Source organism: Macaca nemestrina, chromosome 15, assembly GCF_043159975.1.
Source record: "Macaca nemestrina isolate mMacNem1 chromosome 15, mMacNem.hap1, whole genome shotgun sequence".
NCBI lineage: Eukaryota > Metazoa > Chordata > Mammalia > Primates > Cercopithecidae > Macaca > Macaca nemestrina.
The window spans coordinates 88,563,294-88,582,441 of NC_092139.1; the positions used below are offsets into that span (position 1 = coordinate 88,563,294).

Below are 19,148 nucleotides of genomic sequence, written 5' to 3' on the forward strand. Positions count from 1 at the left end.
AATTTTAATGATGGTCTTGCAAGATATATATATATATATATATATATATATATATATATATATATATATATTTATGGTTGTCTTACTGCATTTATACTTCTTTGTTAAAGTGAGGACAACTAAGCGGGGTGGAAGGGGGACCCAACAAGCCAGCATTGCCCATCCAACCAGGAGCCTAGTATTTCTTCTGTCCTTTGCTGAGCTAAACAACTTCAAGGCACTTTGTCGTAAAAATGGACCACTGTGTACACTATTTCCTTCACCTGATTTCTTTCCTTCTCAATTAATTTTGGTATAAGGATACGATGGGACACATTATGTACAACATACACAATAGTCCTTCTTGGGGTGGAGTTCAGTGGGAACGTCTTCCCATCTAATACATGACATGGTAGGATGTTTTTAAATGACAGCATCCATCATCAACTGTAATGCAGAGGCATTTTCCTCCACACCAGTTTTCCTCTTTGAATTAGGCATTGTGAGTTTACCAATCTAAATCAACTTCAAAGAAATTCTGTGGGAAAAGCTCTTGTCTTTTCCATGCATGTCTTCTATGCTAGAGTGTTTTGTCTTTGACGTGGACTCAACCACTGTTTCAAAAGTAGTTTTCTGAAGTCAGACTAACAGATCTGTGTAAGGGGGCAACAGAATTGATCTGATCCTCATAGCATCTTCTTTTGTCTCATTGCAGATTTTACCATCACCTGTCCTGGGTACGTACCTTGAACTAACTCATTTTCTGAGAAACAAATTTGCTGGCTTGAATATATAGAAACCTTAATCTGGGTTCCTGTTAAAAAATGTTGGGGGTCTGGTGAGAGCAAATGATTTTGCAAGTGTATAGCTATGAGCAGAGGGGCTGTAGAAATGTGTGTGAACCCAGAGGACCAACCAGGAGATTTTGTGTGAGCCAGTGAGTCTTCACCGGGAGGAGGAGAAGTGAGTGCACCTCTCACTGACTTATCCTGATGTTGGTGGTTCTAAAGAGTGGATTCTGGAGAATCTCAGCAGGGAAGAGGATGCCTTTCCAGGTAGGCAACAAGACTTCAGATGGGGTCTAATAAAACAGCATTTCCAGGAACCTTCATGTTATACCTGCTGCTTGGGAGGCTTAGTGAGGGTGTAGAAAGAGAAAAAGGAAAAGTAAATATAAGCCGCATTTGTTATTTTCAGACTTTAATGTCATCATGGTGAGGAGTACTATGTTCATGGGCTTTTGAGTATCCTGTATTTTCAATCACCTCTTCTTGGTTTATTATTTAAAGATGATTTTTCGGAGAATACCTGCTCTTTTCTGCCTGTGCCACTGCAAAATGTCACAGCCTTTGGTTTGGGACACAGTTCTGTCACAGGCAGTTACTTGATCCTGAATATAACTCTTCTGTGGTGTGCCCAGATGCATAGGAGAGATTGATCCATACCTTATGAACTTAGGTTTCATGGCAGGACATTCATTTGTCTGTCCTTGCTGTTTACCTCTGGTATCAAGACATCTCCCTGGGCATGGAGGACAGAATGAAAATTCACTGTGGGCTCACTGCAAAAGCTCCAGTGTCTTAGAAATGGAGGGAGAAACACAGCCTTGAGTACACTGTCAGCATTCCATTTCTTCATGTGAATGAGAATATGCAGCTTTACCATCATTTGTGGAAGTCGTTTTCCTTTCCCCATTGTGTATTCTTGGCACCTTTGTTGAAGATCAGCTGACTCTGTATGTATGCATTTAATTCGGTGCTCTCAATTCTATATCTGTCATACTTATGGGTGCCCCCCTCAGTGGAAGCATGCTGTCTGAATTTTTCTGTTTTTTTTTTAATTTTTATTTTTAGATTTCAATCTTATGAATGTGCATCTTCCAACACTATTCTTTTTCAATGTTGCCATGGCTATTTGAGGCACATAAAAGTTCATTAAAATGTTAGGATTATCTTTTCCATTTCTGCACAGATGGCTGTTGCCAATTTGGTAGCAGTTGGTGTTAGTCTGTAGATCATGTGTGTAGTATTGTGTGTTAGTCAGGTTTAGTCTTCTATGTATGAATATGGGAAGCCTTTCAACTTACTTGTACGTTCTTTACTTTCTAGAATCTTTATGTTGACAACTGATTAGTTAGATTTAATGTGACTGATATGAATTTGTGATTTCTTTTTTTGTTTTTTGTTTTTGAGACAGAGTCTCACTCTGTCACCATACAGGTGTGCAATGATATGATCTCTGCTCACTGCCACCTCCACCTCCCAGGTTCAAGTGATTCTCCTGCCTTATCCTCCTGAGTAGCTGGGTCTACAGATGCATGCCACCACATCCAGCTAATTTTTGTATTTTTAGTAGAGATGTGATTTTACCTTGTTGGCCGGGATGGTCTCGATCTCTTGACCTCATGATCCACCCACCTTGGCCTCCCAAAGTGCTAAGATTATAAGCATGAGCCACCGTGCCTGGCCAAATTTGTATCTTTTGCCAATATTTTGTCTGTCTGAATGATTATGCGTCAAATAAAAAATATTATGTATGCTAGTTAACCAAAAATCACCGCCATACTCAGGGACATTTTTTCATGAATTTGCTCATTTTCTATTGGTATACATTTCCTCATTTCAGTAGCTCAGGTATATTTGAACCTGGAAACTTATCCTCATGGCAGAAAGTTTTCAGAGTCACGTCTCTCAGCTTCACTGGTGTAGGTTGCGCAGGCTGTGTGAGCTTGGCCTGTTTGAATGAAGCCCGATCTTTAGGGAATCTCCTGCAGGAGAGCAACACACAGCTGCTGAAGCCCTTGATCACAGGAACCCAAATAATTGTGTGCACACACCATGGTTCCAGAAGAAGACTTACAAAGAGGAAATCATGACTATTTTTAATTTTAGCATTTTAATACTTAATTTTTTAAATGACCTCTATGAAAAAGAAATTGTGATCTGTCTGGTGCCTGTAATCCCAGGCACCAGACAGGATTACTACTCATGCCTGTAATCCCAGCAATTTGGGAGGCTGAGGTGGGCAGATTATGAGGTCAGGAGATGGAGACCATCCTGGCTAACATGGTGAAATCCCGTTTCTACTGAAAATACAAAAAAAATTAGCCAGGTGTGGTGGCGGGTGCCTGTAGTCCCAGCTACTCCAGAGTCTGAAGTAGGAGAATGGTGTGAACCCGGGAGGTGGAGCTTGCAGTGAGCCAATATCGTGTCACAGTACTCCAGCCTGGATGACAGAGTGACACTCCATTTCAGAAACAAACAAACTAACAAATGAACAAACAAACAAACAAAAATGTGTGATCAGTAGAACAGAGTAATTTGGGTAAAATTGAATCCTTTTCACCAATAAATTAAGTAATTAATCCTTTAAAACAGATGCTAGATGTAGTACCAGCATAATTGGGTCCTAATGTACTTACACAGTCTTGAATACATTAAGAAAATGCTGTTTGTTTCATAGAGTTTCAAAACATTTGAGACGGAGGAAGGCACTCTTCCATTGACCCTTAGTGTGTGCTTTATTTCCATTTTAGGTTGACTGTTTTGTGTTGCTGCATGATGCCTTTAGTACAAGGCCAAGGCCTCCATGTCTCATGTCTTTCCTGATCCCCTCCTTTGCCATCCCTCTTCCACTCAGGGGAATAACCCAGCATCAACTCAGTCCATGCTTGTTAATCAACCACCTCCATATACCACATCCAGAAAAGCTCCCTGAGTGACTCACAGTCACCAACCACCGGTGCACTGATCTTTCTTGTGTCCTTCCAGCTTCTTCTATGGACAACCTGAGTTTAGTATGCCTACCACCAAGTGAAGATGATGACTGGGGTGATGATGATGATGGTGATGATGATGTCCAGGTAAGAACACCTTTCTTTGTCTTCTAAGGAAATGTTGGTTTTCTGATGTGAGAAACAAACTCACCAGTCCAAACCCAAAGAATGGACTCAGGGAGCTGAAAAACAGCAAGAGTGAGATTTTCTTTCTTTTTTTTTTTTCTTTTTGAGACAGAGTCTCGCTCAGTTGGCCAGGCTGGAGTGCAGTGGTGCAATCTCAGCTCCATCTCCTGGGCTCAATGAATTCTCCTGCCACAGCCTCCCGAGTAGCTGGGATTACACGCATGTGTCCCCATGCCCAGCTAATTTTTGTATTCTTAGTGGAGATGGTGTTTCAGCATGTTGGCCAGACTGGTCTCGAACTCCGGACCTCAGGTAATCTGCCCACCTCAGCTTCCCAAAGTGTTGGGATTACAGGTATGAGCCACCCCAACTGGCGGAAAGTGAGACTTTTAATGATAGTGTTGCAAGATCCGGTGTCTGATGGGCAGACACACCCAGCACACTTTCCACAAGCAATTTATCCCCTAGTGTGCAGGTCCCTCCCCTGGTTCCTCATAGGCTGAGAACTGTGGGGTCACAATCTTCCCAGGTGTTGCCTATTGATTTTTGGGGAGATACTTTAGGTATTTTTCTAGGGTTGTCTTACTGCATTTTGTTGCAGCCCACAATGCATTGCTATCCTAGTCAGCTCGGGGGCACTTCAAGTATTTGACTTATGACCTAAGTAGCTGGGCAGGCTGAGAAGAACAGACAAAACGAGCTATTTTGCAGGCTAGCAAACTTTCATCTTAGACTAATCTTCTTTGGTTGAAGTGAATTTTGATATAAAAATATGACAAGGCACATTATGTACAACACACACTATTCTCTTTGTGAGGATGGAGTTCAGTGGGAGTTTCTTTTCATCTAATACATGACACACTAGGATGGTTTTGAAGGACAGCATCCATCATCAGCTGTAATGCAGGGGCATTTTCCTCCACACCAGTTTTTCTCCTTGGATTAGGCATTGTGCATTTACCAACCTAAATCAATGTCAAGGATAAATTTTGTGGGAAAAGCTCTTGTCTTTTCCATGCATGTCCTCTATTCTAGAATGTTTGGCCTTTGACTTTGACTTTGACTCTGACTCACCACTGTTTCACAGGTAGTTTTCTGCAGTCATCAAGAGACTAACAGATCTGTGTAAGGGGTGCAGCAGAATTGATCTGATCCTCATGGCATCTTCTTTTGTCTCGTAGCAGATTTTACCATCACCTGTCCTGGGTACGTACCTTGAACTAACTCACTTTCTGAGACACAAACTTTCTGGCTTTAATATATAGAAACCTTAATCTGGGTTCCTGTTAAAAAATATTGGGGATCTGGTGAGAGCAAATGATTTTGCAAGTGTATAGCTATGAGCAGAGGGGCTGTAGAAATGTGTGTGAACCCAGAGGACCAACCAGGAGATTTTGTGTGACCCCGTGTGTCTTCACCTGGAGGAGGAGAAGTGAGTGCACCTCTCGCTGACTTATCCTGATGTTGGTGGTTCTAAAGAGTGGATTCTGGAGAATCTCAGCAGGGAAGAGGATGCCTTTCTAGGTAGGTAAGAAGATTTCAAGTGCGGTCTAGTAACACAGCATTTCCAGGAGCCTTCATGTTATACCTGCTGCTTGGGAGGCTGAGGGAGGGTGTAGAAAGAGAAAAAGAAAAAGTAAATGTAAGTGAAGTTTGTTCTTTTGAGTTTATGAGATTTTGAGTATCCTGTGTTTTCGATCACCTCTTCTTATTTATTATTTAAAGATGATCTTTCTAGAACACCTGCTCTTTCCTGCCTCTGCCACTGCAAAATCTCAAAGCCTTTAGTTTAGGACAGAGTTCTATCGCAGGCAGTTACTTAATGCTGGAGACAGAATTCTTCTGTGGTGTGCCCAGATGCATAGGAGAGATTGATCCTCACCTTATGAACTGTTAGGTTTCCTGACAGCACACTCATTTGTCTGTTTTTCCCTGCTTACCTCTGGTATCAAGAGCTCTTCCTCGGCATGGAGGACAGAATGAAAATTCAATCTGGGCTCAGTGCAAAAGCTCCAGTGTCTTGGAAATGGAGGGAGAAGCACAACCTTGAGCACACTGTCAGCATTCTATTTCTTCATTTGAATGAGAATATGCAGTTTTACCATCATTTGTTCAAGAGGGTTTCCTTTCCCCATTGTGTATTTTTGACACGTTTGTTGAAGATCAGTTTACTGTATGTGTGTTCATTCAATTCTGGGCTCTCTATATCTGTGAAACTTATAAGTGCCCCTACGCTAGAAACATACTCTCTGTATTTCTGTATTTTGTGTGTGTGTGTGTGTGTGTGTGTGTGTATTTCAATCTCATGAACCTGCATCCTCTAACACAATTTTTTTAATGTCATCATGGTTACATAAGGCACATAAAATTCATTAAAATTGTAGGATTATCTTTTCCATTTCTGCACAGATGGGTGTTACCAGTTTGATAGTAATTGTTGTGAGTCTGTAGATCATTGTGTAGTATTGTGTGTTAGTCGGGTTTAGTCTTCTTATCCATAAATACAGGATGCCTTTCCACTTATTTGTACCTTCCTTATTTCCTAGGATCTTCATGTTGTCAGCTGATAAGTTAGATTTAACATGACTGATAAAAATTTTTGATTTCCTATACCAATATTTTGTATGTCTGAATGAATAGGCATCTCATCTCTCTCTCTCTCTATATCTATATCTATATCTATATCTATATATCTATATATCTATATCTATATCTATATCTATATATCTATATATATATATATCTATATATATATATATAGATAGATAGAGAGAGAGAGAGAGAGAGAGAGAGAGAGAGAGAGATGGAGGTTCACTCTTGTTGCCCAGGCTGGAGTGCAATGGCATGATCTTGGCTCACTGTAACGTCTGCCTCCCAGGTTCAAGCAATTCTCCTGCCTGAGACTCCTGAGTAGCTGGGATTACAGGCGCTCACCACCATGCCTGGCTAACTTTTTGTATTTTTAGTGGAAACGGGGTTTCACCATGTTGGCCAGGCTGGTCATGACCTCCTGACCTCAGGTCATCCACCTGCCTCAGCCTCCCAAAGTGCTGGGATTACAGATGTGAGCCAGAGTACTCGGCCAAAAAAATAATTTTTATGTAAGCTTGTTAACCAAAAATCACCCCCATACTCTTGTACATTTTTTCATGAATTTGTTCATTTCTGTTGGTATACATTTCCTCATTTCAGTAGATAATGTGTATTTGAACTTTTAAACTTATCTTCATGGCAGAAAGTGGTCAAAGTCACGTCTCTCAGCTTCACTGGTGTAGGTAGAGCAGGCTGTGTGAGCTTGGCCTCTTTGAATGAAGCTTGATTTTTAGGGAATCTCCCCAGGGAGAGTCACACAGGAGCTGCTGAAGCCCCTGATCACAGGGCCCCAAAAGGGTGTGTAGAAGTCGTTCCAGAAGAAGACTTACAAATGGGAAATCATGACTATTTTTAATTGTAGCGTTTTAATACTGAATTTTTAAATGATCTCTATGAAAAAGAATGTGTGATTAATAGGATAGAGTAATTTGGGTAAAATTGAGTCCACTTCACCCTTAAAATAGGCTTTTAATCAAGTAATAAATCTTTTAAAACAGATGCTAAATGTAGTATCAGCATAGATTCTAGTGTACTGACGCGGTCTTGAATACACTAAGAAACGGCTGTTTGTTTAGAAGAGTTTCAAAACACTTGAGAGGCAGGAAGGCACTCTTCCATTGACCCTCAGTGTGCATTTTAGTTCCATTTTGGGTTGACTGTTTTGTGTTGCTGCCCGATGCCTCTAGTACGAAGCCAAGGTCTCCATGTTTCATGTCTTTCCAGCTCGCCTCCTCTGCCATCCATCTTCCACTCAGGGGAATAGCCCAGTATCAACTCAGTCCATTCTTGTATATCAACCACCTCCATACACCACATCCAGCAAAGCTCCCTGAGTGACTCACAGTCACCAACCACCGGTGCACTGATCTTTCCTCTGTGTCCTTCCAGCTCGTCCTGAGGACGGCCTGTTTTTGAGATGCTCACCGCAATGCAAAGACGAAGATGATGATGATGATGATGATAGTGATGTTGATTGTGATGATGATGATGATGTCCAGGTAAGATCCCCCTTTTTTGTCTTCTACATCAATGTTGCTTTCCTGATTCTTTACTTCTCAATTAATTTTGATTTGAAAACCTGGCAATGTACGTTATGTACACTGTACACTATTGTCTTTGTGGGGCTGGAATTCAGTGAGCGTGTCTTCCCAACTGATACGTGGTACACTATGCTGCTTCTAAATGACAGCATCCATTATCAACTGCAATACTGAGGCATTTTCCACAATACCAGTTTTCCTCCTTGGATTAAGCATTGTGCATTTGCATATAAAATTAAATTTAAAGGTAAATTCTGTGAATAGAGGTCTTGTTTTTCTATAGCTATCCTCTGTGCTAGTCTTTGGGGATTTTGACCTATGGCTCAATCACTGTACTGTCTTCTGGTTTTTTATCGTTATCAAGAGAATAACACATCTGTGTGAAGTGCACAGCAGAATCTGATTCTCATAATGTTTTCTTTTATATAATTGCAGATAAGAGCTTGGAAAGGAAACGGTATGTACCATGAAATAACTCGCTTCCCGAGGGAAAAACTTGCTGGCTTCAGTGTGTAGAAACCTGATTCTGGGTTCCTGCTGGGAAAGAGGCTTGGGATTCTCGAGAAAGTGATTTTGCCGGTATAGAACTCTGGCCCAAGAAGCTGTAGGAAAGTTTGTCAATCCAGAAAAAAGATGAGGGGATCATGTATGAAGCAGTGTGGGGTGGGAGAAAAGCCCATCAATCAGCTTCAGCTAACGTAGGAGGAGTGGGTGAGTCACTCTAATGACTTACCCTGGTGTTTTTCTTTCTAAAGACTTGACGCTGGAGAGCATAAGTGATGAGGAGACTCATCCAGGTAGGGAACTATGTGCCAGGAAAAACCAATGGGAAAAGGTTCCTAGGAGCCTCCAGGTTATCCCTGCTGCTTGTGAGGAGGGAGTGAAGGAGGGGGTATGAAATCAGAAGGAAAATGGAAATATGTGTGAAGTCTGGCTTGTTGTTTTCAGTTTCTTGGCATCATGGTAAGAACTGTCTGTATGGGCTATGAGGGTGCTGCGTTCATGAGAGATTCTCTTTGCAGTCCACCTGCTCTTTTCTGCCTATGGAACATCAGAGCCTTCGGTTTAGATTAGTCAACACTCCTTGGGATTGGTCCCAAGGGGTGTAGGCTTAAGCACTGGGTGTCATCTGTGTTGAAGGGAATCTGGGGGACACAGCTCTCTCACAGGCATTTCCTGGAACCTAGAGACACAGTTCTTCTGCTGTGTGCCAAGGGGAAATCGAGAATCACCCTCTGAACTTTCAGGACTTGTTAGTGCACATTCATGTTTCTGTCCTCACTGTGTGTTCCCGGTTTAAAGGGATCTCCTGGGGTGGATGGCGGGGTGAATATTCACTCTAGGCTCACTGGTAAAACTCCAGTCTCCTTTGAATGGAGGAGGAAAGTTTGACATTGAGCACATTTCCAGCCTCCACTTTCAACCCAGTCACAGATTCTGAGCTGAGGCTTCTTTCTCCCCAGTTCTCTAATTTTGGGGAAGCCAAGAGTTCCCACAAAAGATAGTATCACACTATTTCCTGTCTTCAAAAATTTGGCTTTGGTTTTGTTCTGTAAGTTGACATTCATCACTCAAGTTCTAGACTTTTTGTTTGTTTTTTTCTTTCTTTTTTCTTTTTTTTTGAGTATTTGGTTTTCTGTTCTTGCCTTGGTTTGCTAAACATAATAAGCCCCAGGTCTATCCATGCTGCTTAGGACATGATTGTGTGTTCTTCTTATGGCTGTGTAGTATTGTGTGATGTGTATGCACCACATTAAAAAAAAAAAAAACAAACCTCAAATCCACTGTTGCTGGTCACCTAGGATGCTTCCACATCTTTGTTCTTGTGAATGGTATGGCCATGAATGCGGGAGAGCATGTTTCTTTTTGATAGAAGGATTTATTGTCTTTTGGATAGATACCAAGTGTCGTGGCATTGCTGGGTCTGATGGTAGTTCTGTTTTAGGTTTTTTGAGAATCTCTAAACTGGTTTCCACAGTGTGAACTAGTTTTCACATTGACCAAGAGCGTAGCAGCGTTCTCTTTCCTTTGCTGCCTCGCCAGCATGTTGTTTTGACTTTGGAAAATTACCCATTGTGACCAACTTGAGATGATGTCTCATTGTGTTTGGGAGCTGCATTGCAGTGAGGTTGTGCATTTTTTCATGTTGGTTGATCACTTGAACGTCTTTTTTTTTTTTTTTTTTGAGACAGTATCTCACTTTGTTGCCCAGACTGGAGTGCAGTGGTGCAATCTTGGCTCACTGCAACCTCTGCCTCCTGGGTTCAAGTGATTCTCCTGCCTCAGCCTCCTGAGTAGCTGGGATTACAGACAACTGTCACCACGCCCACCTAATTTTTGTATGTAGATAAGGGGTTTCACCATGTTGGCCAGGCTGGTCTCGAACTCCTGACCTCAGGGGATCCACCCACCTCAGCCTCCCAAAGTCCTGGGTTTACAGGTGTGAGCCACCGTGCCTGACTAGCAGTGATTGTTTTTGTAAGGTAAAGTCAATAACAAAAGCTAGAGGTTTTGACTTCTGTTGTTGGAAGTAGTTTTTTTTCTATTTTTCTCTTTTGTCTGTTGTTTGCTTTTATATCCTGTGAGCTTAGATTCAGGTTTTCCTCAACTTAAGCTCACTGTGTGTTTTCCTGTAGCACTTTTATGCTTTTAGGTCTTGTGTTTAGGGTTTAATGTATTTTGAGTTTATGTTTGTGTATTGTATAATGTCAACGTCTTATTTCATTCTTTTGTATGTGGCTATCCAGTCATTTCAGACTGCTTAATTGAACAGACTGCTGACTCCTCATCTCATCCTTTTTCCCCTTGGGGACACAGTCCCACTCATGCTCTCACCCAGACTGGAGTGCAGTGGTGAGATCTCAGCTCTCTGCAACCTCCGCCTCCTTGCTTCAAGTGATTCTCCTGCCTCATCTTCCCAAGTGGCTGGGATTGCTGCTGTGCACCAGCACACCTGAATAATATCTTTCATATTTTTACTAGAGATAGGATTTCACCATTTTGGCCAAGCTGGTCTGAACTCCTGACCTCAAGAGATCCGCCCAACTCGGTCTCTGAAACTGCTGGAAGTACAGGTGTGAGCCACAGCACCCAGCCTCATTGCATCTTCTAGGCATTCTTTGAAAAATAATGTGTTGACTGCATACAGGTGTGTGTTTATATTCTCTTATGTCCCTAGGTTCATGGATTCATTTTTATGCCACTACTGTAGTCTTTGGATGAGTGGAGGTGTTACATGTAATTTGAAATTGGGGAGTGTGTGGCCTCCAATTGAGTTTGTATTCCCTAGAATTGCTTTGCATATTCAGGTTCCTTGGGTCTTCGGTGGTTCCATGTGAACATTTAGCCGTGTATTGTTAACATTTCATAAAACGTTTGTTTTATACTTCATGTCCAGAATTAGGGGTGCATTGGGACATTCTGATACTTGTTTGTATACCTTGAGTATGGATAAAATCAGGGAGTTTCCCATGCTTGTGACCACGTGTAAGTTTCATATCTTCGATGTGTGAACATTCAGTATCCTCCTTGGTAGCTATTTTGAAAATGGCATAACCATATTGTTAAATATCATTGCCCTGCTTTGGAGTGGAATCCCAGAATGTATTCCTCTCCTGTAACTCTCTGTGTATCTATTGCCAATCCTTAAGGTCCTCTCCTCCACCTAGTCTGTGGTGACCACTACTGTATTTTCACCTTCAGTGAGTTAAATTTTTCAGCTCCCACATGAGTGGGAACATGCGGGCTTGGTCTTTGTCTGCCTTTCTGATTTGATTGAACAGACTATCTCTAGGTGCAGCCATGTTGCTGGAAATGATAGCATTCCATGAATTTTGATGGTATAAAAGTATTCCATTGTGTCTGTGTACCAGAGATTCTTCATCTCTTCATCTGTGGATGGACAGGTCGGCTGATTTCTTTTCTTGGCTTTTGAGCATAGGGCTGAATGCCACCTGGGATGACAGATAATCTCTTCCATGTCCTGATCATGTCCTCTGTGTATATACCTAGGAGTAGAACTGCTGGAGAAAATGGTAGTTGTAGTTTTAGGATTTCAAGGAACATCCAAGTGGTTTCTTTAGTGTGCATACTAGTTTACCATTTCCCACCACATGTGGAGACAAGTGCCTCCTCCGGAAATCCACACCTTGACTGGATTGTGTTTTCATATGTTTCAACTTTTTTCTTGTAGCATCTGTTGCATGTAGAGTGAGATGGAATCTTGAGTGTGTTTTTTATTTTTGTGTGTGTATGATAAGTGGTACTTGCTATGTTATTGTGAATTTGTTTTTAATTTGTTGTGTAGGACTGGGCAGAGGACCTGAAGACATGAGGTTGATGCACAGGTCAAAGAGAAGATTCTCACCATCGCTGATGCACACAAAAGTGTAAGTGAAAATCACACTCAGATTTCATCTCACTTCAGTTAGAATGAATACTAGCAACATTTGATGGCAGTTTTGTTTCTATAGTGTGTGTGTGTGTGTGTTTGGGTATATACATTCACCCACACACACACAACCCAAGGGTGCAAGGGACATTTTGACATATGTAGGTGTAGTATCATGATCAAATCATCATATCTGGCATCTCTGTGACCTTCCATCATTATTATTTCTCTGTGGAGAGAATATTCAGAACCGTATTTTCCAGCTGATTTTGAAAAAATTTTCTAGATTCTGTTGACCCTAGTCACCTAGTCACCCTGCTGTGCAATAGAACACCAGAACAGATTCATTGTGTCTCAGTGTCACTCTGTACCTGTTACCAATATCTAAATGTGGTTTTGATTTACATTTTGCTGTGGTTAGAGATGTTTGCCAAGTTATCATGAACTTGTTTCTATTTGATGTGTAAGACTGGCCAAAGAACCTGAAGACCTGAGAAGGATGCACAGGTAAAAGATTCTGAATCAACATTACTGATCCTCACAAGAAGTCAATCAAAACCACACTCAGATATCATCTCACTCCGGTGAGAATGAACGTTACCAAAATGGGACAGCAGTTTCATTGCCGTAGAGTATGTGCGTATAACCAGCGGGTGCAAGGGACAATTTGATCTGTGTAAACGTAGCATCATAATGAAGTTGCAGTGTCTGACACCTCTGTGAGCTCCAGAGTTATGATTTCTCTGTGGAGAGAACATTCACAACTGACCTTTGTAGCTGTTTTGAAAATTTTGGTTTTCTGTTCTTGCCTTCTCTTCATAATGGCCTATGGCTCTGTCCAGGTTTCTGGTAAGAGCATGTATTTGTGTTTTATGACTGTGTAGTGTTCCATGGTGTGTATGTACCATATTTCCTTTCTCTGATCCACTGCTGATGGGCACCAAGGCTGATTCATGTCTTTACCATTGTGAGTAGTACTGCCGTGAACATAGGAGTGCATGTGAGTTTTGGATGGAAGGATTTTCCTCTTTATAGATCCTTAGGAGTGGGGTTGCAGCGTTGGGTGGTAGTTCTCTTTTAGGTTCTTTGAGAAATGTCCACACTGCTCCCCAGGGGATCTGAACTAGTTTGCATTTCCCCCAACAGTGGACCTGCATTTCTTTGCTCATCTGCCCCACCAGCCTCTGTTGTTGTGGACTGTGTGTCATAATTGCCATTCTGACCAGTGTAGATGGTATCTCAGTATGTTTCTGATTTGCATTTCTCTGATGATCAGTGAGATCGAACATGTTTTCATGCTTGTTAGTTACTGGTACACCTCCTTTTAAGTGTTCATGTTCCTTGCCCTTTTATAAGTTTTTTTTTTTTTTTCTGATTTTATTTGTTTAAGGTCTTTACGGTAAATCGTAGATATTAGATGTTTTTCAGATGCGTAGTTGTGGAATGTTTTCCCTCATTCTATAGGCTGTGTGCTGACTCTGTGGTTGTTTCTTGTTCTGTGCAGCAGCTCTTTTGTGTTTTAGGTCCCACTTATCAGTAATTGTTTTTGTTGCCGTTGCTTTTGGGGATTTGACATATAAATGCTTTGCCAAAGCCTCTGTCAAGAAGGGTATTTGCTAGATTCTCATGCAGGATTTTTTTTCATAGTTTCAGGTATTGGATTTTTATGTATTTATGTATTTATTTACAGACCAAGTCTCACTTTCTCATACGGGCTGGAATGCAATGGAGTGATCTCGGCTCACTGCACCTTCCAGCTTCTGGGTTCAAGTGATTCTTCTGCCTCATTCTCCTGAGTAGATGGGAGTACAGGCACGTGCCACCATGCCCAGCTAACTTTTGGTTTTTTCTTAGACATCAGCTTCACCATGTCGGCCAGGGTGGTCTCAAACTCCAGGACCTCAAGTCATCCGCCTGCTTCGACCTCCCAGAGTGCTTGGATTCCCGGAATGAGCCACTGTGTCCAGCCCAGCGTTTCACATTTCAATCTTTGATTCATTTTGAGTTGCTTTCTGTACATGGTGAGACATAGGGGCCCAGTGTTATTTCTTCTACATCTAGCTAGGCCACTTATCTCAGCACCACTTGCTGATAGGGAGTCCTTTCTCCATTGCTTATTTTTGTTGATTTTTTTTGCAAATATCGATGGTTTCAGGTGTGCAGGTTTATATCTGGGTCTTCTAATGTGTTCCACTGTTCTGTGGAACCGGGTCCCCAGCTTTTCAGTGAAAATGCCAAGCCATTACCTTGTCTATGGGTGTTTTCTTGGAGTGTTTCCTTTGTTTTAATGTTTTTTAAATACCTTTAGCAGCCTACATGTATGGATTTCTTTTCTAAAATAATGCACACCCTATGTTTTCTTGTAGGAGTTTTGTGGTTTCAGAAGGTCTTTAATGTATTTTGCATTGATTTTTGTGTTGCGTGACATAAGGGTCCTATTTCAGTGTTTTGTATGTGAATATTCAGTTTGCTCAAAATCATCTATTGAACAGGCTCTTTTTTTCTGATTGCATCTTTTTGGTGTTCTTTTGAAAAACTTGTTCACTATATGTAAATTGGGGTTGAATATTTGGTTTCCTCATTCTGTCCACTTTCTTAGTTTATGCCAATAAAAGATTGTTTGGATAATTATAAAAGTTTGTGTTTTTCATTCATGCTTTTAGCTTCTAAGTTTGTATTTTTTAACATAATTTCTATGTGTATTATAGACTAAAGGGTACAAATGCAGATTAGTTACTGCCTTTAGTATATTCCATGACACTGAGACTTGGGGTCTAAGCAACCTTATCATGCAGGCAGTGGGTGTGCCCACCAGATAGGTCTTCAGCACATACCTCATGCCTTCTTCCTTTTTCATCGGGTAGTCACCAGTGTCTGTTGTTTTCACTTTTACGGTAGGGTGTATTCAATGTTAGCTCCACCTTATAAGTGAGAACATGTGGTATTTGGTGTTCTGTTTTTTCCTTATTTCTCTTTAGATAATGGCCTCTAGCTCCTTTCATGTTGCTGCCAAGGACATGATTTCCTTCTCTCTCTCTTTTTTTTAATGGCTGCCTAGTTTTTTGTGGTATATATGTACCACATTTTCCTCTTCTGATCCACTGTTGACGGGTACCTAGGCTGATTTCATGTGTTTGCCATTGTAAATACTGCTGCCATGACCATTTGTGTGCATGTGTGTTTTGGAGAGAAGGATTTATTTTCCTCTGTGTATACCCCAGTGGTGGGATTGCTGGGTCAGATGGTAGTTCTGGTTCAAGTTCTTTGAGCCATCTCCGAAGTGCTTTCCATGGTGTCTGAACTACTTTGCATTTTCACCAAAAGTGGACCAGTGTCCTCTTTCTCTGCTGCCTCGCCAGTGTCCTTTTTTTTTTTTAACTGCGTTATCTCCATTCTGACCAGCGTGAGATATATCTCATTGTGCTTTTGATTTATATTTCTCTGATAATTAGGTTGAGCATATTTTCAAATTCTTGGTTGCTCATCATCATGTTTTGCGAAGTGTGTGTTTATATCCATTGCCTATTAATTATTAGGGTGATTTTGCTAATTGATTTGTGTAAGGTCTTTAAGGTAGATTCTGGATATTAGAACTTGGTCTGGTGCATAGTTTGGGAACATTTTCTCTCATCTTGTATGTCGTCTGTCTACTCTGTGGGTAATTTCTTGTGTTGTGTGGTGGCTGTTTAGTGTATTAGGTCCCACATGTCGATTATTGCTGTTGTTGCAGTGTCACGTGGGGTCTTAGGCATATAAATGCTTTGTCAAAGCTGATGTCAAGAAGGGTATTTCCTAGGGTCTCTTGTAGGATTTTTGTACTTTGAGGTCCTCCATTTACATCTTTCATTCATCTGAGTGAACTTTGATACATGGTGAGAAGTCGATGCCTAGTGTTACTTACTCTTCTGCATATGGCTCGCCATTTATCCCAAGACTATTGAAAAGGGAGTTCTTTCCCCATTACTCATCATTGTGTATTTCATCCAGCATCAGGTGGTATGAAGTGTGTGGGTTTACAGGTTCTCTGTTCTCTTCCACTCATCCATGTGGAATCAGGTCCCTAGAGTTTGAGTGCAATTTCACATCAGGGAGTGTGATGCATCCAATGTAGTTTGGATTTCTCAGAATTTCTTTGGAAATGCAGGGCATTTCCTGGTCTCACATGAACTTCAGCATTGTTTATTTCTATGTCCTTAAAACCAATTTGCTCTCTAGTAAAGTTATACAATTAAAGAGTAGGGTGGGACATTTTAATCCATGCATATGTACCTTGTGTAATGATGAAAGCAAGGCATTGACTGAGTATCTCTGTTACCTTGTGTAGTTATTATTTATTAGTTCTCTGTGGTTGCAATATTCAGAATCCTTCTTTTCAGTCTTTTTTAGAAAATATGGTAGGATACAGTTAACTCTAGACATCCTGTTGTGAAGTAGAACAGCTGAATTTTTTCCTGTCATCTGAGTGTAACATTGCATCCATTTCCCAGTTCCTGTGCTGCCTCCCCAACCCCCAGGCTCTCTTCACTACTGTGGAATGTTCTACTAGGAGATAAAGTCGTTTAGAGACAAACTTGATCTCATTCTCATAGGCATGGAATCATGCTGTGTTTATTTCTCTCTTCCTGGCTCATTTCATGGAAGATAATGTCCTCCAGGTTTCTGTATGTTGTTGCAGATGACATGGTTTCATGAATTTCTATGGCCAAGGAGGATTCCATTGTGTACCGCAGTTTCTTTATCAATTTATCTATGCATGAACAGGTAGGTTGATTGGATACCTTCGCTATTGTGCATAGTGCTTCAATTGCCATAAGAAGGCCGATATCTGTTCAACATGACAGATTTCATGCGCTTTCTGTGTATAACCAGTGGTGGTATTCCTAGGTGAATGGGTAGTTGTAAAATGTTTAAGACACCTTCAACTGTTTTCCTTCGTGTGTATAGTAATGTACATTCCCACCAATAGTGTATAAAATCTCTTTTTCTGCATTTCTACATTGGCCACTGCCTGTGAATGTATGGGTTTTTTCTTGTTTTTGGTAAGTTTCATCCTAATTAGAGTGAGAGGTATCTGAGTGTGGTTTGCACTTAGACATTTGTGTGATGATTAGTGAAGTTGAGCAGCTTCTCTTTGACCTGTCAGTCAATTTTGTGATTACTTTTCAGATGTGTCTGTTCAGGTTCTTTGCCCAGTTTTAGCTTGGGTATTAGACTTTGTTCATTTTCCCAGTTAGAGTAGTGTTAGTTTCTCATACATGTTAGATTGCAACCCCTTTCACAGATATGATTCTGCTGAACTTTCTTTCAATCTGTAGGATGCCTTCTTTTTTTTATTATTATTATACTTTATGTTCTAGGGTACATGTGCACAACATGCAGGTTTGTTACATATGTATACATGTGCCATGTTGATGTGCTGCACCCATTAACTCATCATTTCTATTAGGTATATCTCCTATTCTATCCCTCCCCCAACCCCTGAACCCACCACAGGCACCAGTGTGCGATGTTCCCCTTCCTGTGTCCAAGTGTTCTCACTGTTCAGTTCCCACCTATGAGTGAGAACATGTGGTGTTTGGTTTTCTGTTCTTGCAATAGTTTGCTGAGAATGACGGTTTCCAGCTTCATCCATGTCCCTACAAAGGACATGAACTCATCAGGATGCCTTCTTTAATGGTTCATTGTTTTTCTTTCCCATGCAGAAGCTCTAAAATGATGTATAGTCCCATGTGTCTGTATTCATATTTGTTAGCAGTGATTTTTGTGTCCCATCCAAAAAGAACAAAAAATAAGAAAGAAAAAGTAATGCCAAATCAATTGCATGGCCTATGGGTTTGTTGCCATAGATAATTTTTGCTTTTGTTTTCTTTCTTTTTTGCAAACTGCATGCATAGATATAAGTTTTGCTGAAATAAACTCCCACTTTTCTTATAGGAGCTTTGTGGCTCCAGGACTGGATTGAAGTGTTTATTTTGTGTTGATTTGGGGGTATCATATTTCAGACCCTGAAATGTTGATTTCTTTGACTTGTTTTTGTCTGATGTACCACAATGGGGCTTGTGTTCAAATTAAGCTGTGGGACATCCTTTAGATAATGGGTTCAAACAATTCTCTCCTTCCTTGATGTTCCCTTAGGGGAGAGGTGTCAGAAAGTCTGGGAAGATCCATAGCGGGAAAAGTTTATCTGTATTTCCTGGAGACTCATGGCCAGCTCCCTTGTGCACAGGACTTCTGGAGAAGGCCAGCCCTACCACCTGCTTAAATACCTCCCATCTCCAGCCCTTCAGTAAATATTTAAGTGATTCATTAAATATTTACAACTTGAAAAAGTAGAGTAACCCTGTGGAACTTGACTTTAACTAGAATTTAAGTTTGCGAGTAGGTGGTCAGTAGAACAAGTGTGGTAGGTTGGGTGACATACTATGGTTTTTAGGGTTTGTTTGTTTGTTTGTTTTATTTTTTGTTTTCCTTATACAGAGTTAGCAATAATTAATTTGAATAAAGAAGGAAAACATTAAACGGTTGGCAGGTGGAACGCGAACGCTATTCCATGGCTTGTTCAGCCATAGCCTCAATGTGACATGCTAGACTATGAATCCTAAAGACTGGTATACGGTTACTGCGCTGGAGTTACTGTTCTCATTCCAACAACTATAGAACATTCTGAATAGTGTTTTAAAATTTTATTTTAATGAAAGTTAAGAAAAAAATGTTACTTACACACTAAATAAAATAAACATAAAAT

The 19,148-nt window shown here is 40.8% G+C and overlaps 1 protein-coding gene across 11 annotated transcripts in view; it reads left to right on the plus strand.

The window, feature by feature from the left end:
• LOC105480647 (aspartate-rich protein 1-like) overlaps window positions 1-19,148 on the plus strand; it is a 32,359-nt gene that overhangs the window by 9,090 nt on the left and 4,121 nt on the right. For 2 of the 11 annotated variants that reach the window (XM_071080084.1, XM_071080085.1), the window contains exons 4-12: window positions 695-716; window positions 3,750-3,841; window positions 5,065-5,086; window positions 7,862-7,971; window positions 8,449-8,470; window positions 8,769-8,810; window positions 12,320-12,401; window positions 14,258-14,424; window positions 18,539-19,085. In XM_071080084.1, coding sequence (XP_070936185.1) covers window positions 695-716; window positions 3,750-3,841; window positions 5,065-5,086; window positions 7,862-7,971; window positions 8,449-8,470; window positions 8,769-8,810; window positions 12,320-12,401; window positions 14,258-14,424; window positions 18,539-18,573 — 594 coding nt within the window. In that variant the 3' untranslated portion in view covers window positions 18,574-19,085. Of the gene's footprint in view, window positions 1-694; window positions 717-3,749; window positions 3,842-5,064; window positions 5,087-7,861; window positions 7,972-8,448; window positions 8,471-8,768; window positions 8,811-10,995; window positions 11,162-12,319; window positions 12,402-14,257; window positions 14,425-18,538; window positions 19,100-19,148 lie in introns of those variants that run through there. The other 9 variants (XM_071080082.1, XM_071080083.1, XM_071080090.1 and 6 more) reach the window with 8 other exon arrangements.